Source organism: Eschrichtius robustus, chromosome 17 (assembly GCF_028021215.1).
Source record: "Eschrichtius robustus isolate mEscRob2 chromosome 17, mEscRob2.pri, whole genome shotgun sequence".
Lineage (NCBI taxonomy): Eukaryota > Metazoa > Chordata > Mammalia > Artiodactyla > Eschrichtiidae > Eschrichtius > Eschrichtius robustus.
Genome location: NC_090840.1, coordinates 79,469,588 through 79,495,376, shown reverse-complemented (window position 1 = coordinate 79,495,376; position 25,789 = coordinate 79,469,588). Strand labels below are relative to the sequence as shown.

Sequence of the window (25,789 nt, the reverse complement as noted above, 5' to 3'; positions counted from 1 at the left end):
GCCCCAGAGGAAAAGCTGTGCTTCTCCCATGGGATGGATTGTTGCTAGACTCTGGCAGACCGAGGAATGCAGCAGGCTCTGTGTTCACAGACCAGAGTTTTCCACTGAAGCCAGAAATCCAGATTTTCCCATGAACTCACCTGACTTTAAAAATAAATTAATAGACTATTTTTTAGAGAAGTTTTAGGTTACAGAAAAAATGCATGGAAAGTACAGGGAGTTCCCATATACTCCCTCCCCCAGCCCCATTCCAGTCTCTCCTATTATTAGCATCTTGCATTAGTGTGGTACATTGGTTACAATTGATGAACCAATATTGATACATCATTACTAACTAAAGGCCATAGTTTACATTCATTCTTTGTGTTGTACATTCTATGGATTTAGACAAATGTATAATGACATGTATCTACCAACACGGTGTCAACCACAGTCATTTCGTTGCCCTAAAACTTTTCTGTGCTCCACCTATTCATCCCTCTTCATTTGCCCTCCCAGCAACCCCTGGCCACCACTGATCTTTTTCACTGTCTCTGTTCTTTTCCAGGATGTTCATATCTTTGGAATTGTACAGTATGTAGCCTGTTCAGATGGGCCTCTTTCATTTTGGACATATGCATTTAAGTTTCCTCCACGTAACTCCCGATTTTTAACTACTGAAAATAGATTGAAATAGTCACAAAATACTGAAAGGTAGACCTTCATCCTACACCTCTCTTGGTTGGATAAGGAGGTACCTTTCTCTCGCTTTTTACAACCGGTATTGGAGGCGGGGGATGGGGGAGAGGGAGAGGGTCATCTCAGAAGTGGAGGCAAGCGTGAGGGAGAGATGGTTCCTGAAGGAAGCATGGCTTCCAGTTTCCAGTTTTGTTTCTGATTTCTGGTTTCCGATTTCTGGTTTCTGGTTCAAGCTCGCTCAGCTTGGGGTGAGCCCCTCCACCTTCAGTGTGCCTGCCTCACCCAGAATCCCATCTGGTTCTCACTCCATCCTCTTTCTCCCCCACTCCCACCCACCCCACTTGATTCAGAGAGAGAAAGCACAGTGAAAATGCCCGTGGAGGCCCTATGTTCTCCCTCCCGGCTGTGCCTGTGGCCAGGGTTTGCCCAGAAGCAGTCAGCAGAGCCATCGCCTAATAAGATTTAGCAGCCCTGGCTGCCGGCAGCCAAAGCCAGTGATAACTGGATAATATTTCTTAACATGAGGTTGACAGCTTATTTTTGTGCTCATGCAACACTCATATAAGAAGCACCATGTTTGCATTTAAAACTTGTGGAGCAGCTTAAGAACATGGGGCTGGAATCAGACAGTCCTGGGCTCAGAGGACATTTCTGCTGCCGCTAACTAGCTAAATCCAGACCCCCTCTGGGCCCCAGTTTTCTCATCTGCAAAAATGAACACAATAATGCCTTCTCTGAGAGCTATTAAGAAGATGGAATGCTACATGTGGCTTACACACAGAAATGTTCACTGAGCATCAGTTCCTTGTCTGCTCCTTACTGGGAGCTAGAGACCTGGGTTTTAGTTCCAGCTTTGTTATCATCCAACTTTGTGTCTAGGAATTAGTCACAAATCGGAGACCACAAGCCAACAGCTGCCCTGCTCCTATTTATTTTTTAACTTTTTTAAAATTGAAAACCCTTTTGTAAAACTGAAGTATAGTTGCTGTACAATATTATATGTTATAGGTGTACAATATAGTGATTCACAATTTTTAAAGGTTATACTCCATTTACAGTTATTGTAAAATATTGGCTATATCCCCCATGTTGTACAATATATCCTTGTAGCTTATTTTATGCCTAACATCAATAGTTTGTACCTCTTACTCTTCTACCCCTATATTGCCCCTCCCCCCTTCCCTCTCCCCACTGGTAACCACTAGTTCTCTATATCTGTGAGTCAGCTTCTTTTTTGTTATATTCACTAGTTTGTTGTATTTTTTAGATTCCACATGTAAGTGATATCATACAGTATTTGTCTTTCTCTGACTTATTTCACTTAGCATAATACCCAAGTCCATCTACGTTGCTGCAAATGGCAAAATTTCGTTCTTTTTTATGGCTGAGCAGTATTCCGTTGTGTGTATGTATATATATATATATATATATATATATATATATCACATCTTTTTTTAACTTTTTATTTTCTATTGGAGTATAGTTGGTTAACAATGTTGTGTTAATTTCAGGTGTGCAGCAAAGTGATCCAGTTATACATATACATGTATCTATTCTTTTTCAAATTCTTTTCCCGTTTAGGTTGTTACATAATACTGAACAGAGTTCCCTGTGCTATACAGTAGGTCCTGGTTGGTTATCCATTTTAAATACAGCAGTGTGCACATGTCCATCCCAAACTCCCAATCTATCCCTCCCCCCCACCCTTCCCCCCACCCCCGTAACCATAAGTTCGTTCTTTAAGTCTATGAGTCTGTTTCTGTTTTGTAAATATGTTCATTTGTATCAATTTTTTTTTTTAGATTCTGCATATAAGTGATATTTGTCTTTCTCTGTCTGACTTACTTCACTCAGTATGACAATCTCTAGCTCTACCCATGTTGCTGCAAATGGCATTATTTCATTCTTTTTAATGGCTGAGTAATATTCCATTGTATATATACACCACATCTTCTTTATTCATTCATCTGTTTTTCTTCTTTTAACTACATGCATCCATTTATTTATTTATTTTTATTTTTTATTTTTTAATTTATTTTTGGCTGTGTTGGGTCTTTGTTGCTGTGCGCAGGCTTTCTCTAGTTGTGGCAAGCAGGGCTACTCTTCGTTGTGGTGCACAGGCTTCTCATTGCAGTGGCTTCTCTTGTTGCAGAGCACGGGCTCTAGGCACTTGGGCTTCAGTAGTTGTGGCGCGCGGTCTTAGTTGCTCCGCGGCATGTGGGATCTTCCCAGACCAGGGATTGAACCTATGTCCCCTGCATTGGCAGGTGGATTCTTATCCACTGTGCCACCAGGGAAGTACCCATTCATCTGTTGATGGACACTTAGGTTGCTTCCATATCTTGGCAATTGTAAACAATGCTGCTACGAACATTAGGGTGCATGTATCTTTTTTTTTTTTTTTAACATGTATCTTTTCTGATTAGTGGAAAACCTTTTTTTAATGGAACATCTTTTTATATACACTCAGAAAGTACACGTATCAGGGAGTTCTCTGGTGGTCTAGTGGTTGGGATTTGGCGCTTTCACTGCCGTGGCCCAGGTTCAATCCCTGGTCAGGGAACTGAGATCCCACAAGCTGTGCGGCGTCACAAAAAAAAGAAAAAGAGAAAAGAAAGAAAGAAGGAAAATACACATATCATAACTCTGCACCTTGATGAATTTTCAAAGACTGAACACACTATGTACTCAGGGCCCAGATGGGAAATAGCATCCCCAGGACCTCCTCACTCCCCCTTCTAGTCGCTCACCCTGCAAGAGCATGACTACCGTCCTGGCCTCCAACACCCTCGATTGTAGCTCTGCCTGTGTTTGTACCTTGTATAAACGGAATCATGCAGTACGTGCTCTTGGGTCTGGTTTCTTTTGCTCAGCACTGTGTTTGTGAGATTCATCCGTATTGTTGGGTGTGGCTATAGATTGTCCATTTTTATTTCACTATTGTAGGGTTGGCATTCCACGGCTGGCAGGCCAAATTCAACCTTCCACCTGTTTTCATAAATAAAGGTGTGGGGTTTTTTCTTTTTGTTTTTGTAAATATAGCCATGCCAATTAAGTTGTGTACATGTCTATGGCTGCATTCTGCACTGCACTACAGAGACAAAAGCTGAGAAGACCATAAGGTCCACAAAGCTGGAGATACTCTCTGGCCCTTTACAGAAAAAGCTCTGGGACTTCTATATAGTATTCCATTGTGTGAATATACTAACATTTATTTATTCATTTCACTGTTAATGAGCAGTTGTGTAGTTTCTGAGTTGGGGCTATTAAGAGTAATGTGCTAAGAGCATCTCTTAAATGTCTTTTGGTGAAACATGCGTGTGCACTTCTGTTGCATCTGTTCCTGGGAGTGAATTTGTTAGATCATAGGGAAGACGTAAGTTTAACCTCATCAGAAACCATCCATCAGTTTTCCAAAGTGGTTGTGCCGTTACCTCTCCCATGAGCAGTGTCCGAGAGTTCCACTTGCTCCGTACGCTCTCTGCACTGGTATTTCCTGCCTTTATCATTTTAGCCATTTCCCCTGCTCCCATTTTGATGCTTCTCCTCTTTCTATGAGTTATTTCTCAGTTTGTGGTTGGGCACCTCCAGGGTTAGAGCACTCACTGCATCTAGGGGGCAACTGTTTCATCTTTGGACACTTTGTTTTCTTAAGAAGCTCTTCTTCATAGAATCACCTTTTGGATATTTAAAGATCAACACGTGTGTCCCCACTAAATGCTGTCTTCTCCCAGGGAAAGAACACTAAACATTTCCAGCTTCTTTAAAGTCACTTGGAAAACATGGTCTGCATGCCCTCGCCATCCTGGTTGCCTGGTGAACAACAGGCTTAGCCTCTCTGGACCTCAGTTTACCCATCTGTAAAATAAGGGGGTTTGATTCAAAGATCTTTAAAGTCATTTTAACTCCAACATTCTGTGCTAAACCTTAACTTGCAGAGATGCCCATGTACATTTCTAAACAGGGGCCACCCTCCCCTAAATGTTCCTGTTAATGTTTATCTGCTGACAGTAGCAAATGGAGACATTTATTCATCCCATTTCTCTTCCTTCCGACACAGTTTCTGAGAGCCAAGGATGTTCCAGTTGTGGCAGAAGGAGCTCATGATGGTAAGACTGATCTGGGTTTCTCCTGTCATACACACAGCTCCAGCAGGAAGCAGGAGGGGAAAGTGGATTGTGTGCCGGGGGGACCCCGTATCGTCCATGGGAGGCTGTGAGTGTGCCAAATGCACTTTAAGAAGGCGAGATCATGGGAGGTATCGGCACTGATGAACTTCACCAGAGGCTGGAGGGTGACTGGGGGAGGGAGGAGTTGATGCTTGCCTGAGCCTGGTCACTGGAGGACGGTAGCCTGAGGCATCGGGGGAATGCAGGTTTCACCCTCAACCTTCTCAGGATTTATTCATTTGCAGCAAATGACTCCCAGGCCAGACTGCTCTCTGCTTTCTTTTGACATAAGTGTCAGTGGTGTGTAAGGATGGAAGAACAGGTCAGCAAGTCTGGATGTCAGCCCCCTCTGATATTTGAATTTTGCAGAGACCAGCCTACTTTTTTTTAAATTAATTAATTTATTTTTGGCTATGTTGGGTCTTCGTTGCTGCATGCGGGCTTTCTCTCGTTGTGGTGAGCGGGGACTACTCTTTGTTGCGATGCACAGGCTTCTCATTGCGGTGGCTTCTCTTGTTGCAGCGCATGGGCTCTAGGTGCATGGGCTTTAGTAGTTGTGGCGCGTGGGCTCAGTAGCTGTGGAACACGGGCTTAGTTGCTCCGCATCATGTGGGATCTTCCCGGACCAGGGCTCGAACCCGTGTCCCCTGCACTTGCAGGCGGATTCTTAACCACTGAGCCACCAGGGAAGTCCCTAACTTATCCTTTTTGATCATTAAGGACTCATGGCTTTTCACAGATTCAACTTGTTCTGGTAAATCGACAACTGTAGACCCAGCTATTCTTTGTTATATCCAAGTTGTCACAACCTGACCAGAGGGACCCCATTTCCTTTTCAGTCAACTCCTTTGTCCTTTCAGCAATAGCCCAGCACTTTTTTTTTTTTTTTTTTTTTTTTTAGCCCAGCACTTTTGATAGCAGCCTGGTTTTCTGGCAAGAGCAAGTTGTCTCAGGCCATTCTGACTTTCCCCTGCTTCCAGACGTGGACTCAGGTCCTTTGAAGGAGCCCTGGGTACCGCTAACGAAAAATGCTGTTGAGATCAATGTGTGTGCTGAGGGTACAATATGTGCGTGCTGGTGATGAGATGGCACAGCATGGCCACTGAAAAGGAAGAACTAGAGAGGATGTTGCTTCCTAAGGTCATAATTATGTTCTCAAATTGCTCAAATCATTCTACTATTACAACCTCTTCTTTTATACAGTTTTAAATAGATTTTTCTCTATAACGTGCCTATTCCGATTTTAACACTTCACTCAGACTGTGATTATCCCAACCTCTGATCTTATCAACTTCTGTGTGCCTCAAGGCCCATTATCTTGAGGTCACTCGTATGTATACTTTATCAGAACCTGCTTTCAAGAAAACGTCGTATAAAATTATATATATAAATTTTTCTGTTTTCCTGTAAATGCTCATTTGTCATATACCTATTAGACATAACTATAAAATTATTGACACAAATATATTCAGTTATATTAATTTATTATTATATAACCAAATGCCATTTCATGGTGATACATTTCTGGCACAAATTCACTCCCGTGCTAGCCGTGAGAGGCTGATGGACACCAGAGGGCCAGCTGGGAAGCTCATCTCCTCTAGGAACTGTCGTTGAAGCAGGATGCCATTAATAATACAATTTTGAGCAATTTATATTTAATTCCACTAATGAGCCTTCATTAATTGTAGGCATTTTGGGATAGTACGCAAATGGAAAGAATAAAGATTTTTGCTGACTGAAAATGTGCAAATCACTCAGCAAAGCCAGGGGTGGACTCTTCTCTCCATTTGCAGATCTGGTCCCATAGAAAGGGACTGGCTCTTCGTCATTTCTGTATGCCTGTGGCCAGGCCAGTTTTCAGTAATGATAGGTGCTCAGTGATTCTTCTCTGAATAGAGAAGGAAGAAAATGCCATGAGAATAACGGAGAAAATCATAACTGGCCAAATCATTAACCTGGGACTGTCATTCATAATCCACAATTTCTTTTTTTTTAAATTTGACTTTATTGATATTCTGAGGCAATTGAGTTTTGAGACAAACTTTAAATTGCTTCATTTCCAAACTTCATTTTGGTCACAACATCCAGGAGCAATCCATCTGCTAATCAATAACTAACATTTAAATGCTGTTGCCAGAAAGGCAACCCAGCACAAAACCAATACTGTCAGCAACTCAGAACAACTCTAATTTCCTGACAGAAATCAATTCACAGCAAAATAGTGGTTATTGCAAATATTTATCGTTCTGAAAAGGAAAGCTCATCAATGCAGCTTCTCGAGCAGTTCATTTGCAAATGAAGGACTGTGATGGGCTCCGCCTCGCCATCTATCTTGAGATGTAGGATGTGGTGGGTGGCAATAACCCTATGATTGCCTTGAAATTGGCCCTTTTGGGGGTGTAGTGGGTACTGTGGGCCCATCCCCGATGGCCATGTGGGGAGAATATTGGGCATGGAAAGTCCAGTTCCACACCTGGGATTTCACAGGCTTGCTGTGTGATCTCAGAAAGCCACCTAACCTCTCTGAACATTCCTTTTCTCTTCAAGAAAAGCACGATAATCATATCTGTCCAATTTAGCCCTCCAGTTGTTGTGAGGATGAAACGAAGGGGTTGGGGGAGGAGATATCCCTGAACATATATTGAATGGACTGGGTAAATTTGGGGTCTTATAATGACTCTTTATTTCCCAAGAACAGGATTAAGGAGCAAGGCAGAATGTTCCTGAGAAATCAGAGCGTCATCCTAAAGCTCAGCGTTCACGGGAGTTTTACTAACTGGAAAACAAGTGACAATGGGAACAGATGTGCTGAGTGACACTTCTGTGCAGTAGGAGCTGGGAAACAAGGATAAAAAAATCTGTGCTCATGAAGTTCATGGTCTAGCTCATGGGGAGGGGGGCTGAGCAAACAGATAAATGCAACGGGTGTGGGGAGGGTAAAGGGAAGTGTGAGCGGGAGTGTGGGAACACACAGGCATGAACTGAAGGACAATTTCTCAAGTCGAGCAGCCATAGAGGGAAGGCTATCCCAGGAAAAGACAACAGGCGCAGATTAGCACTTCAAGAGAACCATAAAAATAAATCAGTATTTCCCAAACTTCTCACTTGAAGTTCACTTTTACATTTTTTGGGGGCCTTGTCTCTGTACCACATGCACCATTTTTTTCTTTTTTTAATTTACTGACCATGCTACACGACATGTGGGATCTTAGCTCCCTGACCAGGGAGCGAACCCACACCCCCTGCATTGGAAGCACGGAGTCTTCTTATTTTTTTATTTTTTAAAATAGTATTTTTTAAAATTTTTATTTATTTTTGGTTGCCTTGGGGCTTCGTTACTGCACGCAGGCTTTCTCTAGTTGCGGCGAGCGGGGGCTACTCTTCGTTGCGGTGCGCGGGCGTCTCATTGCAGTGGCTTCTCTTGTTGTGGAGCACGGGCTCTAGGCACATGGGCTTCAGTAGTTGCGGCATGCGGGTTCAGTGGTTGTGGCTTGCGGGCTCTAGAGCGCAGGCTCAGTAGTTGCGGCGCACGGTCTTAGTTGCTCTGCAGCATGTTGGATCCTCCCGGTTCAGGGCTCGAACCCGTGTCCCCTGAATTGGCAGGTGGATTCTTAACCACTGCGCACCAGGGAAGTCCTGGAAGCACTGAGTCTTAACCACTGGAACACCAGGAAAGTCCTGCACCATTTTTTTTTTTTTTTTTTAAAGGAACGCCTTTATTTATTTATTTATTTTTGGCTGTGTTGGGTCCTCGTTTCTGTGCGAGGGCTTTCTCTAGTTGTGGCAAGTGGGGGCCACTCTTCATCGCGGTGCGCGGGCCTCTCACTATCGCGGCCTCTCTTGTTGCGGAGCACAGGCTCCAGACGCGCAGGCTCAGTAGTTGTGGCTCACGGGCCTAGTTGCTCCGCGGCATGTGGGATCTTCCCAGACCAGGGCTCGAACCCGTGTCCCCTGCATTGGCAGGCAGATTCTCAACCACTGCGCCACCAGGGAAGCCCCTCCTGCACCATTTTAAGTTGGCCAATTTTTAAAAATGTAAGTTGGGATTAAAAAGAAAACTTTATACATTACTACCATAAATGAAAAACACTGTTAAAACAAAAGCTAAGCTTAAAAATACAGGCAACAGGAACTCAATTTATTCAATAAATTACTGTCAGGCTGTTCTAGATTCTGGGACTAAAGGGGCGACAAAGACGAGATGGAGATAAATTAATGTCAGGCAGAAATTGATACTAGGGAGAAAACAGAAAGTGACTTAGGAGGGTTACTTTGGATGGGGTGGTCTGGGAGGGCCCGCTAGGAGATACCATTCGAGCAGAGATCTGAAGGAAGTGGTAGACCAAAAGGAAGACGAGGTCATTACATCTCAACCAGATATTGTTGCCTGCAGAAAGAAGACTGTGAGCCAGATTCAGGGAGACGAGCAAGGGTTAGGGAGACGTGCTCACACCCAACTGAGACTTTCTGCAAGACAGGAGGACAGAGAGAAGGCAGTCATTCTGTCGAGGTGGTGCCAGTTGTTTAATTCAGTCTGGAAGACTAAATCAAGTCGGGTACTCCTAGCGGAAAGCATCCCACAACAGGAAACACTGCAACCTTTGAGAGGGAGGCAGGCTGTTACCGCCCCGATTGACAAATTAGTAAACTAAAGCCAAGAAAAGTTAAATCGCTGGGAACTGGGACCGGAGCGCTGCCTTAACCTCGTCCAGCCCGGTGTAGTGCAGGGGTGGGTCCAAGGATGGGCCGGCAGGTAGATGCTGGCTTCGGCAGCACTATGAAGACTCCCAATCCGCCAATCTGCATTCCACGCCTCTCGTTAGCCCCTTCCCAGGAGAGGCTCAAAACCCGGAGCGACGGAATCTGCGAAGTGGGACACAAAGCACAACCGCCAGAGCCGAGCATGCGCAGTAGCCCGGCCCAGCCCGGCCGCTCTCGCCGCTGGGGGAGGGTCATCCGAGCCTGACGTCAGCGACGCCGTCGTCAGCGCCCCGGGAAGAGGAGGGCGAAGACTCCATCCGCCATGTTGGATGCCGCAGATTCGCCATAACCGCGCCGGCTCTTTTCTTAAAAAAATAAAAATAAAAAGCGAAGCATCAGCGGAGCGCCCCGCCTTCTCGGTCGGCGCGGGAGGGGGCCCGGAAGAGCCCGAGGCTTTTTTTTCCTCCGCGGTGGGGGCGTTGCCATGGAGACGCGGGCGGCAGGTGAGCCGGGCTGGGGGTTGGGGTGGGGATGAGGTGGGGGTGGGGCGCGGCGCGGCGCGCGGGAAGCCGTTTCGAGCTTGGAGTCGGGTAGAAGCGCGCAGGCCGCTGGGCGGCGGAGGGATCCGCGGCCCAGGGCGGAGAGCGGACGTAGCGGCGTCCTTTGACGGCACGTTAAATCGCTGGCAGTATTCCGCCGCCTTGGGTTTTTATTAAAAAAAAAAAAAAAAAAAAAAAAAGTAACGAGGGTGCTAGCGGAAGAACGAGCAAGGGAAAGCAGTGCGCTCGCGCGTGCGGGGCCGTTTCCGGGGCAACGGGCGGGGTCGGGGCGCGCGCTAGCGACCCAGCGCAGGCGTCCTGGCGGGCGGGAGGTTCGAATCCGATGCTGCTGACTCTGTGGCCGCGTGGGCCTTGGCTCGGCCTCCTTGTTTCCTGGCCTCAGTTTCCTCCTCTGTGAAATGGATAGTTTCTTTAGACCCATGTACTTGGCCAGGATGTTTTGAAGGGAAAGGGTTCCACCGAGCTGCTGAAGGAAAGTTTCTTTGTGTCCTGTAGGGGGAGCCATAAACGCCAGGGATTAGCTGGTTACTGCTGATGACCCAGTAATACCCTGTGATAAATTGTAATTTATTTATAAATTTATTTATTTATTTATTTTGGCTGCATTGGGTCTTCATTGCTGTGCGCGGGCTTTCTCTAGTTGCGGTGAGTGGGGGCCACTCTTCGTTGCGGTGCGCGGGCTTCTCATTGCGGTGGCTTCTCTTGTTGTGGGGCACGGGCTCCAGGCACGCGGGCTTCAGTAGTTGTGGCTCGCGGGCTCTAGAGCGCAGGCTCAGTAGTTGTGGTGCACGGGCTTAGTTGCTCCGCGGCATGTGGGATCTTCCCGGACTAGGGCTTGAGCCCGTGTCCCCTGCATTGGCAGGCGGATTCTTAACCACTGCACCACCAGGGAAGCCCAATAAATTGTAATTTAGCCTCTACCTGCCGCCTAGCTCTGTGGGTCCTTGTTCCTCACCCTTTAAAGTTAAGCTGACATGCCACCTCCTCCAGGCAGCCGTCCCTGGCTTCCTGGGTGACACACACCCTTTCCGCTGGCTGGATGCAGGACCGCGATGGATCTTCCACTGAACACCTGGTCTAAGCCCCTTAACGCTGACCTTGGGGCTCCTTCCTGTGTAATTAACAGTAAGCATCTACACTGCTTTTTGCTACTCAGTTTTCCCGACACCTCTAATTTGTGTGTCATTTACTGACGAGGAACAAAAGTTCAGAGAGGTCAACTTCATACAGTTTAGAAATGGCAGAGCTGAGGCTTTAAAAATCAACTTCCTCTGACTTGGGATGAAATCCAAACTTCTGGGTGCCTGCCTGGCTTGTACTTCCAACCCCTGGATCAGCGCCTGGCCCCAAGTGGGTGCCCAGGGTGCCTTTATTGAATGGAAGAATGAATGAACTATCTGACTGCCTCCTGCCCCCTTCCAGCCTGGTTCCCTGGCAGAGCCCAGTGACTTTGGAAATATCAGCTTAGTGTCACAGGCTTACCCTCCACAACTGCCCCTTCAGCTTCATCTTCTGAGCCTACCGGTTCATACCGAAGCAGCTATACTGAGTGTCCCACATGCTGAGGGCTGCAGAAGACACCTAGAGCTTATGTTTGCTGGGTGTTTGGTGCCCAAACCCCGGGGGCACTTTTCTTGGCTTCTTCAGTTCAAGCCAACAGCTTTGCATGACACTCCTCTCAACATGCCAGGCAGGGATGGTAAAGAGTCCTTTGACCCTTGGTCCTGCCTTCATCCCATTGTTGCGTCAGATTCCGGAAGTGAGTGAGTGTGTGTGTGTGTGTGTGTGTGTGTGTGTGTGTGTGTGAAGTGACGGAGCAGACCCAGAGCCGGAGTGGTGGGTCAGGAGCCCTGAACTAACTATGCCAGGCATTCTTTCTGACAATGATGACGGTAGGAGTCCAAGCTCGTACTGTTTGCTGCACGACAGGTCAGTAAATCAAGAGATGAGTTTTTTGGGCAAGGAATAGTGACTTTATTTGGAAAGCCAGCAGACTGAGAAGATGGTGGACTAGTGTCCCAAAGAACCATCTTACCTGAGTTAGAATTCAGCCTTCTTTTATACCAAAAGTGGAGGGCGTTTGGTTGGTTGCTGCGAACTTCTTGGTGCTGGAATCTGTTGTTCCTGCAGCTGTGCACCTAGGTCTGGTCACAGTGATCCTATAAACCTCCAGGACAAATGGTATCCTGTGTGTCGGGACTTTTTATCTTTGTGTGAATGGAGAAGTGTTGTACCTTTAAAGGTCAGAGCCTTGAGAATGGGCTAACCTGTATATTTTAGACAACATTCTTAACTTGTAGCAAAGGCAATAGAATACAAAGTTTAAAGGAAAAAAAACAGATCCAATATGGAGTCAGATTTGTTCTTCCCTATTGCACTGTCTTCTCTGTTTGGTGCCTTCCCTCTCCCAAGACATTGGGCTACTGCTGATGATACACGACATGCACTGCCCACCTCTGCTCTTCTGGAGTTTAGTGAACAGTTTTTTTTTTTTTTTTTAAACCTGGCACTTGTTGTAGTTTCCTTCAATTTTCAGCTGTAATAAGTTACCAAAAATCATGTTTTAAAATGCGTTGCTGTTAACTTGTGGTCAGCTCATTCCTGAAAAGAGCCTCCTGTTTTGCTTGGTTGTTGGGTTAACGTAGGAGAGCCAGTAAAATAAATGATAAGATGGAGTTGCATTTGGTCTCTAAGGTCCAGCTTTTTGACGGTAAGCCAGCTGCGATGGTCATTGCCGGGAACTGGAGATCTGTTACCGCACTGCTCCCTTCTCAGCCGGTTTCCCATTTACCTTGTAAAATCGTTCCTGTGTCTTTTCTCCCCTTACCTTACAATTTACAGAACAACTTTTCAAAGACAGCTATCCTTCAGTAGAATTAAGTTTCTGCCTAGGGCAAGGGCAGTCAAGAATTGGATATATTAAAAAGACTCTCCTTAATTGCATTTCCTTTGTAGATAGTTTCATGCATGCTGCTTCTGAAAACCTCCCCAGCAAGAGGGGCTGATTTAATTATGTAGAAGGGATTTAGCCTAGAGTTGTTTTCTCTTTGTTAGCAGCTGTTCATTCTGTTAAACTTTCACTGTCTTTGCCATTTCTCAAGGGCAGGTGTCAACTTTAAGGGCTGGAACAGTCTGGAGGGTGGAATGAACACGTGCTCTGGGGCCAGAGATCTGCTACTCACCAGATTCCTGACCTGAGGGAGTCACATAACTCTTGGAACCCACCGCTTCATCTGCAGGATGCTGTAGATGCTGTGGGCACTGCTCTTTATCCCTTTCACCGAGACCCCAGTCTCTCTGCTGTGCAGCTTAGTGCATTGAGATCTACTTGCTCCTTGAAAACAGTTGTGGTTGGAAAATGTGATAGACTTTGATTGATTTAAAAATTTATTATTATTATTTATTTATTTATTGCCGCACTGTGCAGCTTGCAGGTTCTTTGTTCCCTGACAAGGGATTGAACCTGGGCTCCGGTAGTGAAAGCACTGAGTTCTAACCACTGGACCGCCAGGGAATTCCCATTGACTGATTTTTTTTAAAAAAGAAAGAAAAGTAATCTGGGGGTGAAACAAATTGTCATATTAAACAGCTATTGTAGGTTTGAAGTTACGTCCTTTTTTTTCAAGGAACATAAAATATATAATTATATGCTTATAAACAGATTATGCTTGGCATATTAATAGAAAAAGGATTTTAACTTGGGTAACAGATTTTTCTTCTTTTAAATCATGTAACAAATGGAGCTGCAAATTTTTGAACTCTGGAATCTGGCACGTTTGTGCCCTAGTTGGGTCTGGGCCGAGGCAGGGTGGGAAGGGTGGGGACCGGACTCCAGAGGCAGCTGCTGGCCTTGTTGGGGGTGTAGGGGGATGAGGGGACCAAATCAGCCACCGCGTCTGGAGCCAAGGAGCAGGGGGCTTTGGGAGCAGCATTCTGGAAAAGGAGGGTCTTGGAGGTCCTGGCAACCTGGAGGACCTTGTAAGTCAGCTCCAAGCCTCCTTGTAGGGCCCTAGCTGGCTTCCTTCTTTCTGTTAGATATTTTTTTCCCATCTCTGCCAGCAGGCCTCTTCTTCTGGGGCCACCACCACTTCTCTGCCCCTTAGGATTCTCCCTTCCTCCCTCCCTTCCCCCCTCCCATCCTTCCTTCCTTCCTTCCTTTCTTCCTTTTTTTTTCTTCCAAGCAGATTCCTTGGTTCACCCAAATGTTTGTGCCAAAGTTTGTGCCGGGAGGTGAGAATGCAGTCAGATATGATACGCTGTTTCCTCTTGAGGATCTCGTAGAGTCCTAGCAGTGGAAAACCGATCCTTTGGGAGATGGTGCCAGAGAATATGCTGGAAGTAAGCCCTGAGAGTTGAAGGCTTGAGGGGGTGCGGTGCACCTAGCCCAGCCACTTAGGTACTTTGATCCTTTGTTGAAAATTACATGTGGGTCCATTTCTGAGCTCTCTGGTCTATTCCATTGATCTATTTGTTTATCCTTCCTCAGCACCACACTGTGAATTACTGTAGCTTTCTAGTAATTTCTGAAGTTATAAAGAATAAATAGGAGGACATTTTTTGGAGGGGCAGAAATGCAGGCAGGAGCAAGACCCGTCATCAGGTGCTGTTACGGTGCATCCCAGGGACCATGACACTCACCCCAAGGCAGTGGGTGTGGGAGTGGAGGTTTGGGGCAGATTTAGAGAAATGGACCAGAGTAAAAACCCATAGGACTGGTGATTGAGTGGATTTTAGCTTAGAGACCAGCCAGCCTTCATCTGTGTTTGGTTTCAAGGAAAGAGCAGTGATGAACCGAACAGGCACAGGGATATGAAACTTTCCAGGCTCCATACACACAACCGTGGTCCATTATTTTCAATTCCCTCCTGCAGTGGTAGAGAGAAGAGCTTTTGAATTCTGCTCTCTGTTTTTATTTCTGAGTTGGTGCAGGGCTTGGCGGGTTACTGGAAGCACCTCAGAGAGACCCTTCCTGGGGACTGAGGCCCTTCCCTCCACTCTGAAGAGGCCCCTGGAGCCGAAGTTCTGTGCAGCCCTGCCCCAGGACGGCCATGGGGCAGCCCTTACCCGTCGCTGGGCAGGAGTCAGAGGACCGGAGAAGTTGTGGGTTTACTGGGATGTGGGTTGGCTGGCGGCTGACCTACCCTGAGCCACTCTTTCTTCCCCAGCCCTTAGTCTTGTCTGTTTCTCTGGGAAGTGTGAGTTGACTGCCTTGGTTAACCTTAGCCTCGGGGGTTCTTAGGTGAACGTTCTGGAAATGCTCTAGTCCTCACGACAAGGGAAATGCAGCATTTGTTAACCTTAAACATTGATCTCTTTAAGCTTTTAACTGTATTTTGAATTAAATGATATTGATATTTTTGGAGTTTACAGTCTTTTAGGAGGGACAGGTTAAACAAATAAATACACCGTTAAATACATGATTACAGATTGCGGTAATTGCTTCAAAGCGGACGATGGGGGGTGGGGAGTGGGCAAGAGAAAATAATGGAGACCTAATTTATATTGAAGGGGATTTAAGAAAAGCCTCTCTGACAAACTGAGGTTGGAGCTGAAACTTGAAGCATGAGGTTCTGGATTAAAAAAAAAAAAAGAAGTTTGATAGTCAGAAAGCAGGCACTCGCCAGCCCTCTCCACTTTGCAGAATTTCAGGCAGCTCAGAACTAGCTCCCTGAGGCCGGAATTCTCCTTTGCGCTTTGTCGCCCCCTAGGGGACATGCGTGGGAAAGGCCCTGCGGAAGTGGAGATAGCCTAGGAGACAGCTGTGCCTGCAGAGGTGGCGGCTGCACGTGGGGACTGGCCTGGCCACCGTGTGGGCGCTGTCCCAGCAGCGGGACCCGTCAGGTATGGCAGGGCATGGCTGAGACCGGGATGCTGGACCTGCAGGGGAGGAGGTCCAGGGGCCGCCGCTGGCTTGGTCAGAGGCAGTGGGAGGAGCTGGCCTTTCCAGGGTCACCGTAAGGCTGCGCGAGCTGGAGCCGCGTCAGGGAGGAGGACAGGCTGCCTGACCTTCTAAAGGTCCCTGCCCTGTAAAAAAGAGTGGTAGCTGCCCAAACCCGGTGAGGGGCAGGTCGGGCACTGGCTGGAAGTCTGGACTCTCTGTCCCTTCCAAGGCAGCAGTCTATGAATTTGGGCCACAAATAAAACCACGGTCACTTTAAATTGCTTTCACGAACAACATGGCATTATTTATGTTTCTGGAGTTTGTGTCTTACTCATTTCTAAATGTGCTTCGCATGCATAGTATGTGGTATATATTAGGCATTCATTAAATGTTGAATTGTGAGACTAAGTTAAAAATTACTTTTTTCCCTAGTGAAAAACTGAATAGCCCAGGTATGTGGAGAACACACCTAATGCTTACTTCATATATTGGTTACCAGGAAGAATGGACCAGATCATTCTGGTAGGCTGGAGCTGGGTGGCTGGTGGGGTTTGGAAAATTCTTCTTTTCCCTGTGGCTCTTGCTTAAATTTAAAGCTCTGTTCTGGAATTTGAACAGACCTTAGACACGTCTGAATATTAGAGGGCAGTTCTTTCTTCCTGAATTAATTTGCGACTGGCAGGCTTTCATGATAAGTAAAGCAGGTATTTAAAATTTGATTGAAGTTGAGGGCTTCCCTGGTGGCGCAGTGGTTAAGAATCCGCCTGCCAATGCAGGGGACATGGGTTCAAGCCCTGGTCTGGGAAGATCCCACATGCCGCGGAGCAACTAAGCCCGTGCACCACAACTACTGAGCCTGCGCTCTAGAGCCCGTGAGCCACAACTGCTGAGCCCGGGCGCCACAGCTACCGAAGCCCGTGCGCCTAGAGCCCGTGCTCCGCAACGAGAGAGGCCACTGCAGTGAGAAGCCCGCGCACTGCAACGAAGACCCAACGCAGCCAAAAATAAATAATAAATAAATAAATAAACTTATTAAAAAAATAATAAAAGTTGAAGTTGTATTTGCGTGTTTCCCACATCTTCCTTCGGTTCCTGCCCAGGCTGTTCTTTTATCTTCTTTGATTATGACCTCAGGAACCTGGAGCAGACAGCCAGCGTCTAAAACCTGTGACGGTAATAAATGAAAGTGTCCCCATCGTCTGCCTCTGTTTCAGCAGTGTGGGCAGTAACTCTGGCCGGCACGGTCTAAGCTTCCTAATTCCTTGTCTCCATTTTCCTAATTCTGTGGGTCCCAAAGATTTCGGGGTGCTGGAGGCCCTCTCCTGTCCCACTGGCTGTCGGGGAGAGGGACTTGCAAACCACATTTCTCTGATCTGCAGTGAAAAAGTTGCCAGGTGTCCTGGAAATAATGTGAATGCTGGATCTGTGTTCTGGTCCAGACTGCGATGTGCTGGAAGTGGGAAATACACATCAGATTTTGAATGCTTAGTACGACAGCAACATCAAAAGAATGTGAAATTTCTCATCTCTCTTTTAAAAATGGATTACAAGTGAAGTGATAATATTTTGGATATACTGGGGTAACAAAACATATTATTAAAATTAATTTTACTTGTTTCTTTTCATTTTAACGTGGCTGCTTGAAAATTTGAAATCACACCAGTGGTTCTATTTCTTTTTTTTAAATTTTTTTAAATTTAAATTTATTTATTTATTGTTATTTTTGGCTGCATTGGGTGCTTGTTGCTGCATGTGGGCTTTCTCTAGTTGTGGCGAGTGGGGGCTACTCTTCGTTGCGGTGTGTGGGCTTCTCATTGCAGTGGCTTCTCTTGTTGCGGAGCACGGGCTCTAGGCACGTGGGCTCCAGTAGTTGTGGCACGTGGGCTCAATAGTTGTGGCTCGTGGGCTCTAGGGCGCAGGCTCAGTAGTTGTGGTGCACGGGCTCAGTTGCTCCACGGCAAGTGGGATCTTCCCGGACCAGGGCTCGAACCCGTGTCCCCTGCACTGGCAGGCGGATTCTTAGCCACTGCGCCACCAGGGAAGTCCCAGTGGTTCTATTTCTGTGGGACAGCACTGGCCTGGATGGGGCGCTGGGCCTCTTGAGCCCTGGTGGCCGCCCTCCCAGAGCTTCTGCAGAGAGCCACACGTGTGTGGGTCTCCCATGCGAGGCAGTGACCCGTGCACAGGGACCCGCCTGCCATCTGCAGGAACCTGCCCAGTATGTACAGCAGCGGTGTGTGTGCTGAGCCGTGTCCACCTGCCGGGTGGGTTGTGTTCACAAGCCCCTTTCACCCACTCTTCCCAGTTCTGCTCTGCACCTGCGTCATGTGGAGCAGTCCACAACGCCCTTTTCCCAGGATCCCTCCACATGGTGACCCCTGCCTCCACCGTCCTCATGAGGTCAGCAGGGCGGCTGCAGTTGCCACTGCGGGTTTCCAGCCAAGGACCTACGGGCTCGGGAAAGGAGAGGTCCCTCCAGCCAGGCAGAAGTGGCCACGTGGGTGGGGTTTGACCCCGGAGCCTCTGTCCTGAGGCCCAGTGCTGAAGCCGGTTCCAGGCAGCCCTTTACCTTCCGAAGTTAAGACTAACGGTGCCTCCACCACAGAAAGGAACCAAAATAAACTGAAACAGCAAAAATCCCAAACCGGAAACTCAGAGGCCTGGTGATGGTGGCAGCCCTGGGCATTGCAGTCTCCCTAAAATACACCGCAAAACGGGGGAGGATTTTGCACATTTAGTTTTTCCCATGGAAACGATCCCGGAGACTCGGTTGCTTTGGAGGCATGGTGTCAAGAGTTCTGGGGCCACCTCGGTGATTTGCACAAGGGGAGCTGTGGTGTCAGAAGCGTGCACGGGGGCTCCCACATTCTCAGAGCTTCCCACACATCCGCTGGGGCGGGACGGTGCTGCCACTTAGAGAACTGGGTCATGGGGGTGCAGTTTCTGTTTACATAAAATTATTTGTGGTGCTTTCCGAAGGAAAGGGCCCTGGGGCTGCTCTTCAGCTATGATTATGTTAAATGTGAGTAGCAGACTCTATTGCCTGGGGCTCTCACTTTGAGAGTGCTTAAAAATAACTTAGAAAAATTATGTCAAGTTTCAACATGGAAGAAATGCGTATGCATGAAATTATAATGCAACTGTCGGCCCAGCCTTAATTATAGCTGATACTGAGCCTTTCTCATTTTATTGTGTTAATCCTGTTTCAACAAGGGAACACCCATGGGCTTTCTCCTTTGCATTTAATAGAAATGTTAACTTTGTGAGCTGTAGAAGTCGGCATGCTCACCAGCATTTCATGAGCTGCATGGTAATAATACCACAGATTAGGGTGTGCATTTATTGGAACTTCAGCCCACTGAACCTCAGAGCTGGAGGGCACCTTGGAGGTGATCCATGGGTGGGGTAGCAGGCGGGAGGGCAGGTGCATAACAGGCCCCTCCGGGCCATGGGGGAGGCTGGGGCCGTCTGCACACCCTGGCTTCTGTCCAGGCGGCTCTGTCTGTCTCCCTGTAAATTAGCCTCTGGGTGAGGCTCGGAGACCAGGTTCCACTTTAAACCATGCGAAGGCCACTTCCCACCGGGGCCTGGAGAGGTTCGGAGACTTACAGACTCCATCACACTGGAGGTGCGGAGCTGGGGCTGGCTAGGGGCTGGGGACCCAGGTCCTGACCCAGACAGGTGCCCTTCTATGGCTTCACGTGAGACGGTGCCTCAGGGGTGTCGGTCACCGGGCTGGGAGTGTCCTGCAGTCCTCCTGCAGTCCCAGCAGATGTAGAAGCGGAAGCTCAGGAGGGAGGCCACGAACACATGGCCAGGGTGGGTTCATGGCCAGGTCTGGGCTTCTCACCTCACTTTGTCATTTTAAATAAGAGATTCACTTGTGAATCAGAATCCCCTTTTCCTCCTATATCTTTCCCTTTATAATTTGCTTTTTAAGTTTTAAAAAATTGATGTATAACCTACACATAGAAAGGTGTGTATCGAAGAGACAAACAGCTCTGTGAATGTTCACAGACTGAATTCACTGTGAGACCAAACGGAACTGGGGCAGAAGCCCCTGGCCCCAGCCCCCAGGGGAAACCCAGCCTGACTCAGACAGTGCAGAGCAGTCGACCCCTTTTGTACATCAAGTGGTGACTTGTCATTTAGGACAGGCATCAGGCAGGCCTGGGCTGTGCTTCTGCTGTGTGCTCACCTGCTCTGTGATCTTGCAGTCCCCTCCCTGGGCTCAGTTTACTCATTTACAAATGGGGATAGCAGCCCCTCCCTCACTGGATTAATGTGAAGGTTAAGTGGGTGGCGGGCAAAGCACAGCATCTGGCAGAGTTAGGACTCAGGGAATGGTAGCTGTGTTTTCATTAGGGTCTGTCTGTTCAGTCTTGGGAATGGCTTCATCCTGGGAATGGAGGGTGTAGTGCTCAGACTGGCCACCAGGGGGTGCTGCTGGCACATGTATGGTGCCCACTCTTGCCTGAAGGCCCTGGGTTTATGGTGTGTGTTGGTACCCTTTTTTTTTTTTTTTTTGGCCAAGCAAAGCTGATGCCCTGTATGTGGCGGTTCTCTGTCCCTAGTTCTAGATCTCTTGCCAGGCTGTGCAGGGGCATGCATATTAACTACGTGTTCCGGGTGGGTTGGTGGCCCTGCATCTGGTGCTCTCATTTTCCAGCTTACTGCTCCCTGAAGTGAGTGCCTGTTGTAAATTATAATAAACACACAGAGGGTGAAGTTCCCTTTTTGGTGTAGCTACTCTTGGTTGTAACGAATCGTTCGGAATGTCTCTCTAGCCACGAGGCGGGGTGCAGAGTGGGGCCCAAGGCTCGTGTGTCCCTCCCAGGGCCCCGCTGTCAGTACTCCCTCCTGGAGCAGCGCTGGACCCACGTGGGTGGGCACATACGGAGGTCGACTTGGGAGGTCTTGGTCAGGTTTTGACTTCGTGTGTTGTCTGCTCGGGGCTCCTTGGCATCTTGCTAACTTCTCTGAGCCCTAGCTCTCTCCATCGTCAATGGGGACGACGATGATAGTGATGCTGATGTTCATGGTGGTGGTGATGGTGGTGATGGTTGTGGTGGTGATGGTTGTGGTGGTGATGGTGGTGATGGTTGTGGTGGTGATGGTGGTGATGATGGAGATGGTGGTGATGGCGGTGATGGTAGTGATGGTTGTGGTGGTGATGGTGGTGATGGTGATGGCGATGGTGGTGGTGATGGTGGTGATGGTTGTGGTGGTGGTGATGGTGATGGTGGTGATGGTGGTGATGATGGAGATGGTGGTGATGGTGGTGATGGTAGTGGTGGTGGTGATGGTGGTGATGGTGGTGATGATTGTGGTGGTGACGGCAGTGGTGGTGGTGATGGTGGTGATGGCGATGGTGGTGATGGTGGTGATGATGGAGATGGTGGTGATGGTGGTGATGGTAGTGGTGGTGATGGTGGTGATGGTGATGGCGATGGTGGTGCTGATGGTGGTGATGGTTGTGGTGGTGACGGTGGTGGTGATGATGGTGATGGCGATGGTGGTGATGGTGGTGATGATGGTGGTGATGGTGATGGTGCTGATGGTGATGGTGCTGATGGTGGTGACGGTTGTGGTGGTGATGGTGGTGGTGGTGATGTTGATGGTGATGGTGCTGATGGTGGTGGTGGTGATGGTGGTGGTGATGGTGGTGATGATCGTGGTGATGGTGATGGTGGTGATGGTGGTGATGATGGTGATGACGGTGGTGGTGGTGGTGATGGCGATGGTGGTGGTGATGGTGGTGATGGTGATGATGCTGATGGTGGTGGTGGTGATGGTGGTGATGATGATGGTGGTGATGGTGATGGTGGTGGTGACAGTGGTGATGATGATGGTCCTGATGGTGGTGGTGGTGATGATGATGGTGATGATGGAGATGGTGGTGGTGGTGGTGATGGTGCTGGTGGTGGTGGTGATGGTGCTGGTGGTTGTGATGGTAGTGATGGTGGTGGTGGTGGTGATGGTGGTGATGCTGATGGTGCTGATGGTGGTGGCGGTGATGATGGTGCTGATGGTGGTGATGGTGGTGATGATGGTGGTGATGATGGTGTTGGTGGTGGTGATGCTGATGCTGATGGTGGTGGTGGCACCATCTACTTGGTTACTCCACAGGATAGCAGGGAGGATCAAGTGCGGTCACTGACATGCAGATCTTTGTGAACAGAGCAGGAAGTCTAATGTTATTCTGCAGCTGGGGTGGGCAGGGAGGCCGGGGGTGCCGCTTCGGGCCATGCTGTCTTCATGCCCCCCCTCCCATGGCCGACATGTGGGAAATCTCTGAGGACACCCAGCTCTGGGATCTCTGGTACCTTTCCATGCCTGGCCTCCCCTACTCCGAGGCCTTCTGTTCACCTGGCCCCTCTGTGCACCTGGGCGCTGGCTCACCTGGCCCATGCGTTCAAGCTCTGGACTTGGGCACTTCGAGGCTTGGCTGTCCTCACCTACCAGGTATCTTCTTGTAGCAAGTATAACTGTTGTGTCAAGAATGCCTTTTCCTCATCGATTCTAAATCTGTCACCTTTTCTTTTTTCTTTCTTTTTTGTCACCTGAACACTATGCACTTTTGGTGTCACCCTAATATATCCTTACGAGAGAACGACAGGGACAGGCGTAAGGTTTGATGTCCCCCCCACCTCCTCCACACACACAAATGTCTAATCAGCCTCAGTGAGGAATATCAGAACACCATCAGCTGGGAGACACGTTTTGTCTGTGACCAGAGTTTGCATCTCTGCCGAGTGTCGGCAGCTGTGGCCCTGCTCTCCTTCCTCAGCTGGTGTTTGGCCCAGAGCCTGTCAGACTGTCTGGGGCCCAGGGTGTCTGGGGATCAGTGTCTTTCTCCCCCAAGAAGGAGACCTTATTTTGTCACTTACTGTGCCTTTATTTCTAATATCAATGTACATTTTTTTAATCTAATTTTTTCTTGGATTACACATGTCAGCATCATTGTGGAAGATCTGAAAAACTCAGAGTCTGTGAAATAGGAAATAACTAGCATTCAGAATCTGCCTACCCAGAACCCAGCGCTTTGCTGGGTGTTGGGGAGCCAGAGGGGTGGGGAAAGGGTCTGGGGCCTCAGCTCTCTCTCTGTGTCTGTCCGTCTCTCTCTCTGTTTCTTCAGACCAGGCTCTCTGGCTTTCCTCATGCCACTTAACAGTGGTCCTAGTCACCCAGGTGGAAAACCTTTTCTCAGAAGTTGCAAATTGGCAGCTCTCAGGATAGATGTAACCTGAAGACTTGATTTGTTTGGCCTGCACAGTTTTTTTTTTTTTCAGGAAAATCTCATTTAGTTGCCAGCATTTAAAAATCCACAGATTTCAAATACAGATTCAGCTTTTCGGCCCCCATCAGCGGGACTGGGGACTTCCCGATGGGGCAAGCTTCCTGTGTGCCTTGCCCCGTCCCAGCCCCTCTCGATGGGCCTCCTGCTCTGGAGGCTGGGTGCCCTTGCCTTTCTTGGGCAGGTTCTCGTGGTGGGTGTTCCGAGGGCCAGGCGTTGTTGCCCCCCGACCTTGACTTTATCCCCCCCTCTACACACTCAAGGCTCCCCGGGGTTGAGGCTCTCCTCTGTTCTGCTCGCCTGCTCTCCTTACCTCCTGGATCCGTTCAGCTTCCCTCCCCCGAGAAGCCTTCCCCAGGTGCCTCAGCCATGGGGTTTCTGCGTCCTCCCCATGCTCTCTGGTGGCATGTGGTTAGTATGTGCCTGTATAGACATCCCCACCGCCGCACACATGCATGCATACAGCCTGTGTTTCTACCTGATTTTTAAGTCCCTTGTGAGTTGACCAGGTAGCTTTGAAACCATATAGGCCTGAACTTGATCCTCTTAGGCAAGTTATAGCTCCTTCATCTGTAACATGGGATAATAGTATCTTCGTGGCTGACTCATTAGGGCCACCGTGTACAGCTGTGCAGGTCGCACACTGCACAAGGGTACCGCCTCTAAGGGGACCATTTCACATCATAGATTTGTATATTCATTATGACAGTTTTCTGCAAATGGTAGTATCTTGTTCTGACAAAATCAGTATATTTTGACCACTTTCTGACAGGGGGAGCTAGTGTCTTAAGGAAAGGGTACGTTTTTTCCTTTTCTCACAGAGGTGCCTTGTAGGCTAGCAGCTGCCCTGCCTGTCAGGATTACATGTGATAAGGAGTGTGAAAGTGCCTGGTACTCAGGAAATGTTTGTCTCCTTCTCTCTTGAAAGCAGGAGGTCATGGAGGTGAGCCCAGAGGCAGGGCCCCCCAGGTGTGTTCGTTGTGGGTGCTGAGGGGGGAAATGGGGCCTTACAAGGAAAGAACAGGGGTTAGGAGTCCAATCTCCCGGGCACTTGGGCCATACTGCATCTCCATCGGAATCTGGAAATATTCCTGAGTTTCACTGATTCAAAGACTGATTTTAACATCCCTAAAATCAGGTGATGTCTTACAATTGGTGTGGTAAGAAACCAGCGTGTTTTAATTTATTTGGTAGCGTTTTAATCTCTTTTAGTGGTATGTAAAGTATCAGTGCCTCTTAAAATAGACGTTGTCTTAGATTTGAGGAGATACAATAAAGAAACCTATTTCATAGGATTGTTGTGAAGATTGAATACTCTTAGCATGAGGCTTGCGTGGTGCCAGCTCATGGTGAGTGTTTAATTGCTTTAAGCTTCCTTTTCTTCTCCCTCTTCCTCTTTGAATTCCCTTATTTGGGTTAGAGCAAGTTCTCAGTAAGTGTGATGGTGATGATGATGTTATACGGCATATCCACAGCTCATGAAAAGTTCTGCAAAATAAACTAAATGGAAGGAAAGTGTTTTGTCCAAGCCCAGGCCTCTCTTCCTGAAGATAAAGGAAAAAAGTATTTTCGATTGTAGTAAGCTGCACAATACGAGAGTTTATTCATTACCTTGGATGTGACAGCAATCTGGCTGCATGTTGCTAAAATATTTCCACTCCTATTGGGAAGCTGCCAGCTCTTTTGAATTTAATAACTTAAGGGCAAGTGAACAACAAGAAAACAAAAATACAACTCTGAAAGAACTTGCCATCCTATTCTTCTCATAAGGTAGGCAATTTATTAGGGCCTTAATTTTGGCTCTTGAACTCTCTTTAAAGTTAATCAATCCGAGTAAAAGATAGTTGAAAAGCAGCGAAGGATGATTTATACTAATCAAGGAGAGGAAGGAAGAGAGTTTGTTTTACACTGTCACTTTTAAAGAGAGGAATTTAGTAGTCTAGTAATGAGCATTTTGTCTTCTTATGGTTATCGATAAATGTTTAAGGCTATTTGTGATCATCAGTTCGTCTAACATTGAGTGCCTACTGTGTCCCTAGCAGCAGCGTCACTAAGAGGATGGATGACATTGGGCTGGGCGGGGCGCTGGCTGCAGGTAATGAGTGCAGGTGGTATGGAAGGTGCTGGGGTGCAGAGCCCTGTTTCTCATGGAGGTGAGCACAGAGACCTGGCCTGAGCCCTGGCTGCCCCCTGTGAGCTACCTCACTCCACCTCTGCGGGACATTTGGACCTCATAGGGTGGTTGGGATTGGACGGGGTCATGGGTATGTCAAACAATATACCCGATTCTTCTCAAATTTAGTGCCTTTTCCAGAGACTCCAAGCTGGCAGCCATTGGTATGTTTTGTTGGCTGGAGTATTTTTTTTTTTAACTTTGTATTTTGAAATAATAGTAGATTCACAGGAAGTTTCAAAGATCGTGCAGAGAGGTCTTATATACCCTTTTCCAGGCTTACTCCAATGGTTATGTTTTTGGGAGGCGAGTAAAAAAATATATATA

General features: G+C 47.8%; 1 protein-coding gene across 1 annotated transcript in view; it reads left to right on the top strand.

Moving 5' to 3' along the window:
- Positions 1–9,825: 9,825 nt before the first annotated feature.
- ZFAT (zinc finger and AT-hook domain containing) overlaps positions 9,826–25,789 on the top strand; it is a 175,265-nt gene continuing 159,301 nt past the window's right edge. Inside the window, exon 1 of the mRNA XM_068525862.1 lies at positions 9,826–10,054. Within this exon, the coding sequence (XP_068381963.1) occupies positions 10,036–10,054 (19 nt within the window). The 5' untranslated portion in view covers positions 9,826–10,035. The remainder of the gene's footprint in view (positions 10,055–25,789) is intronic.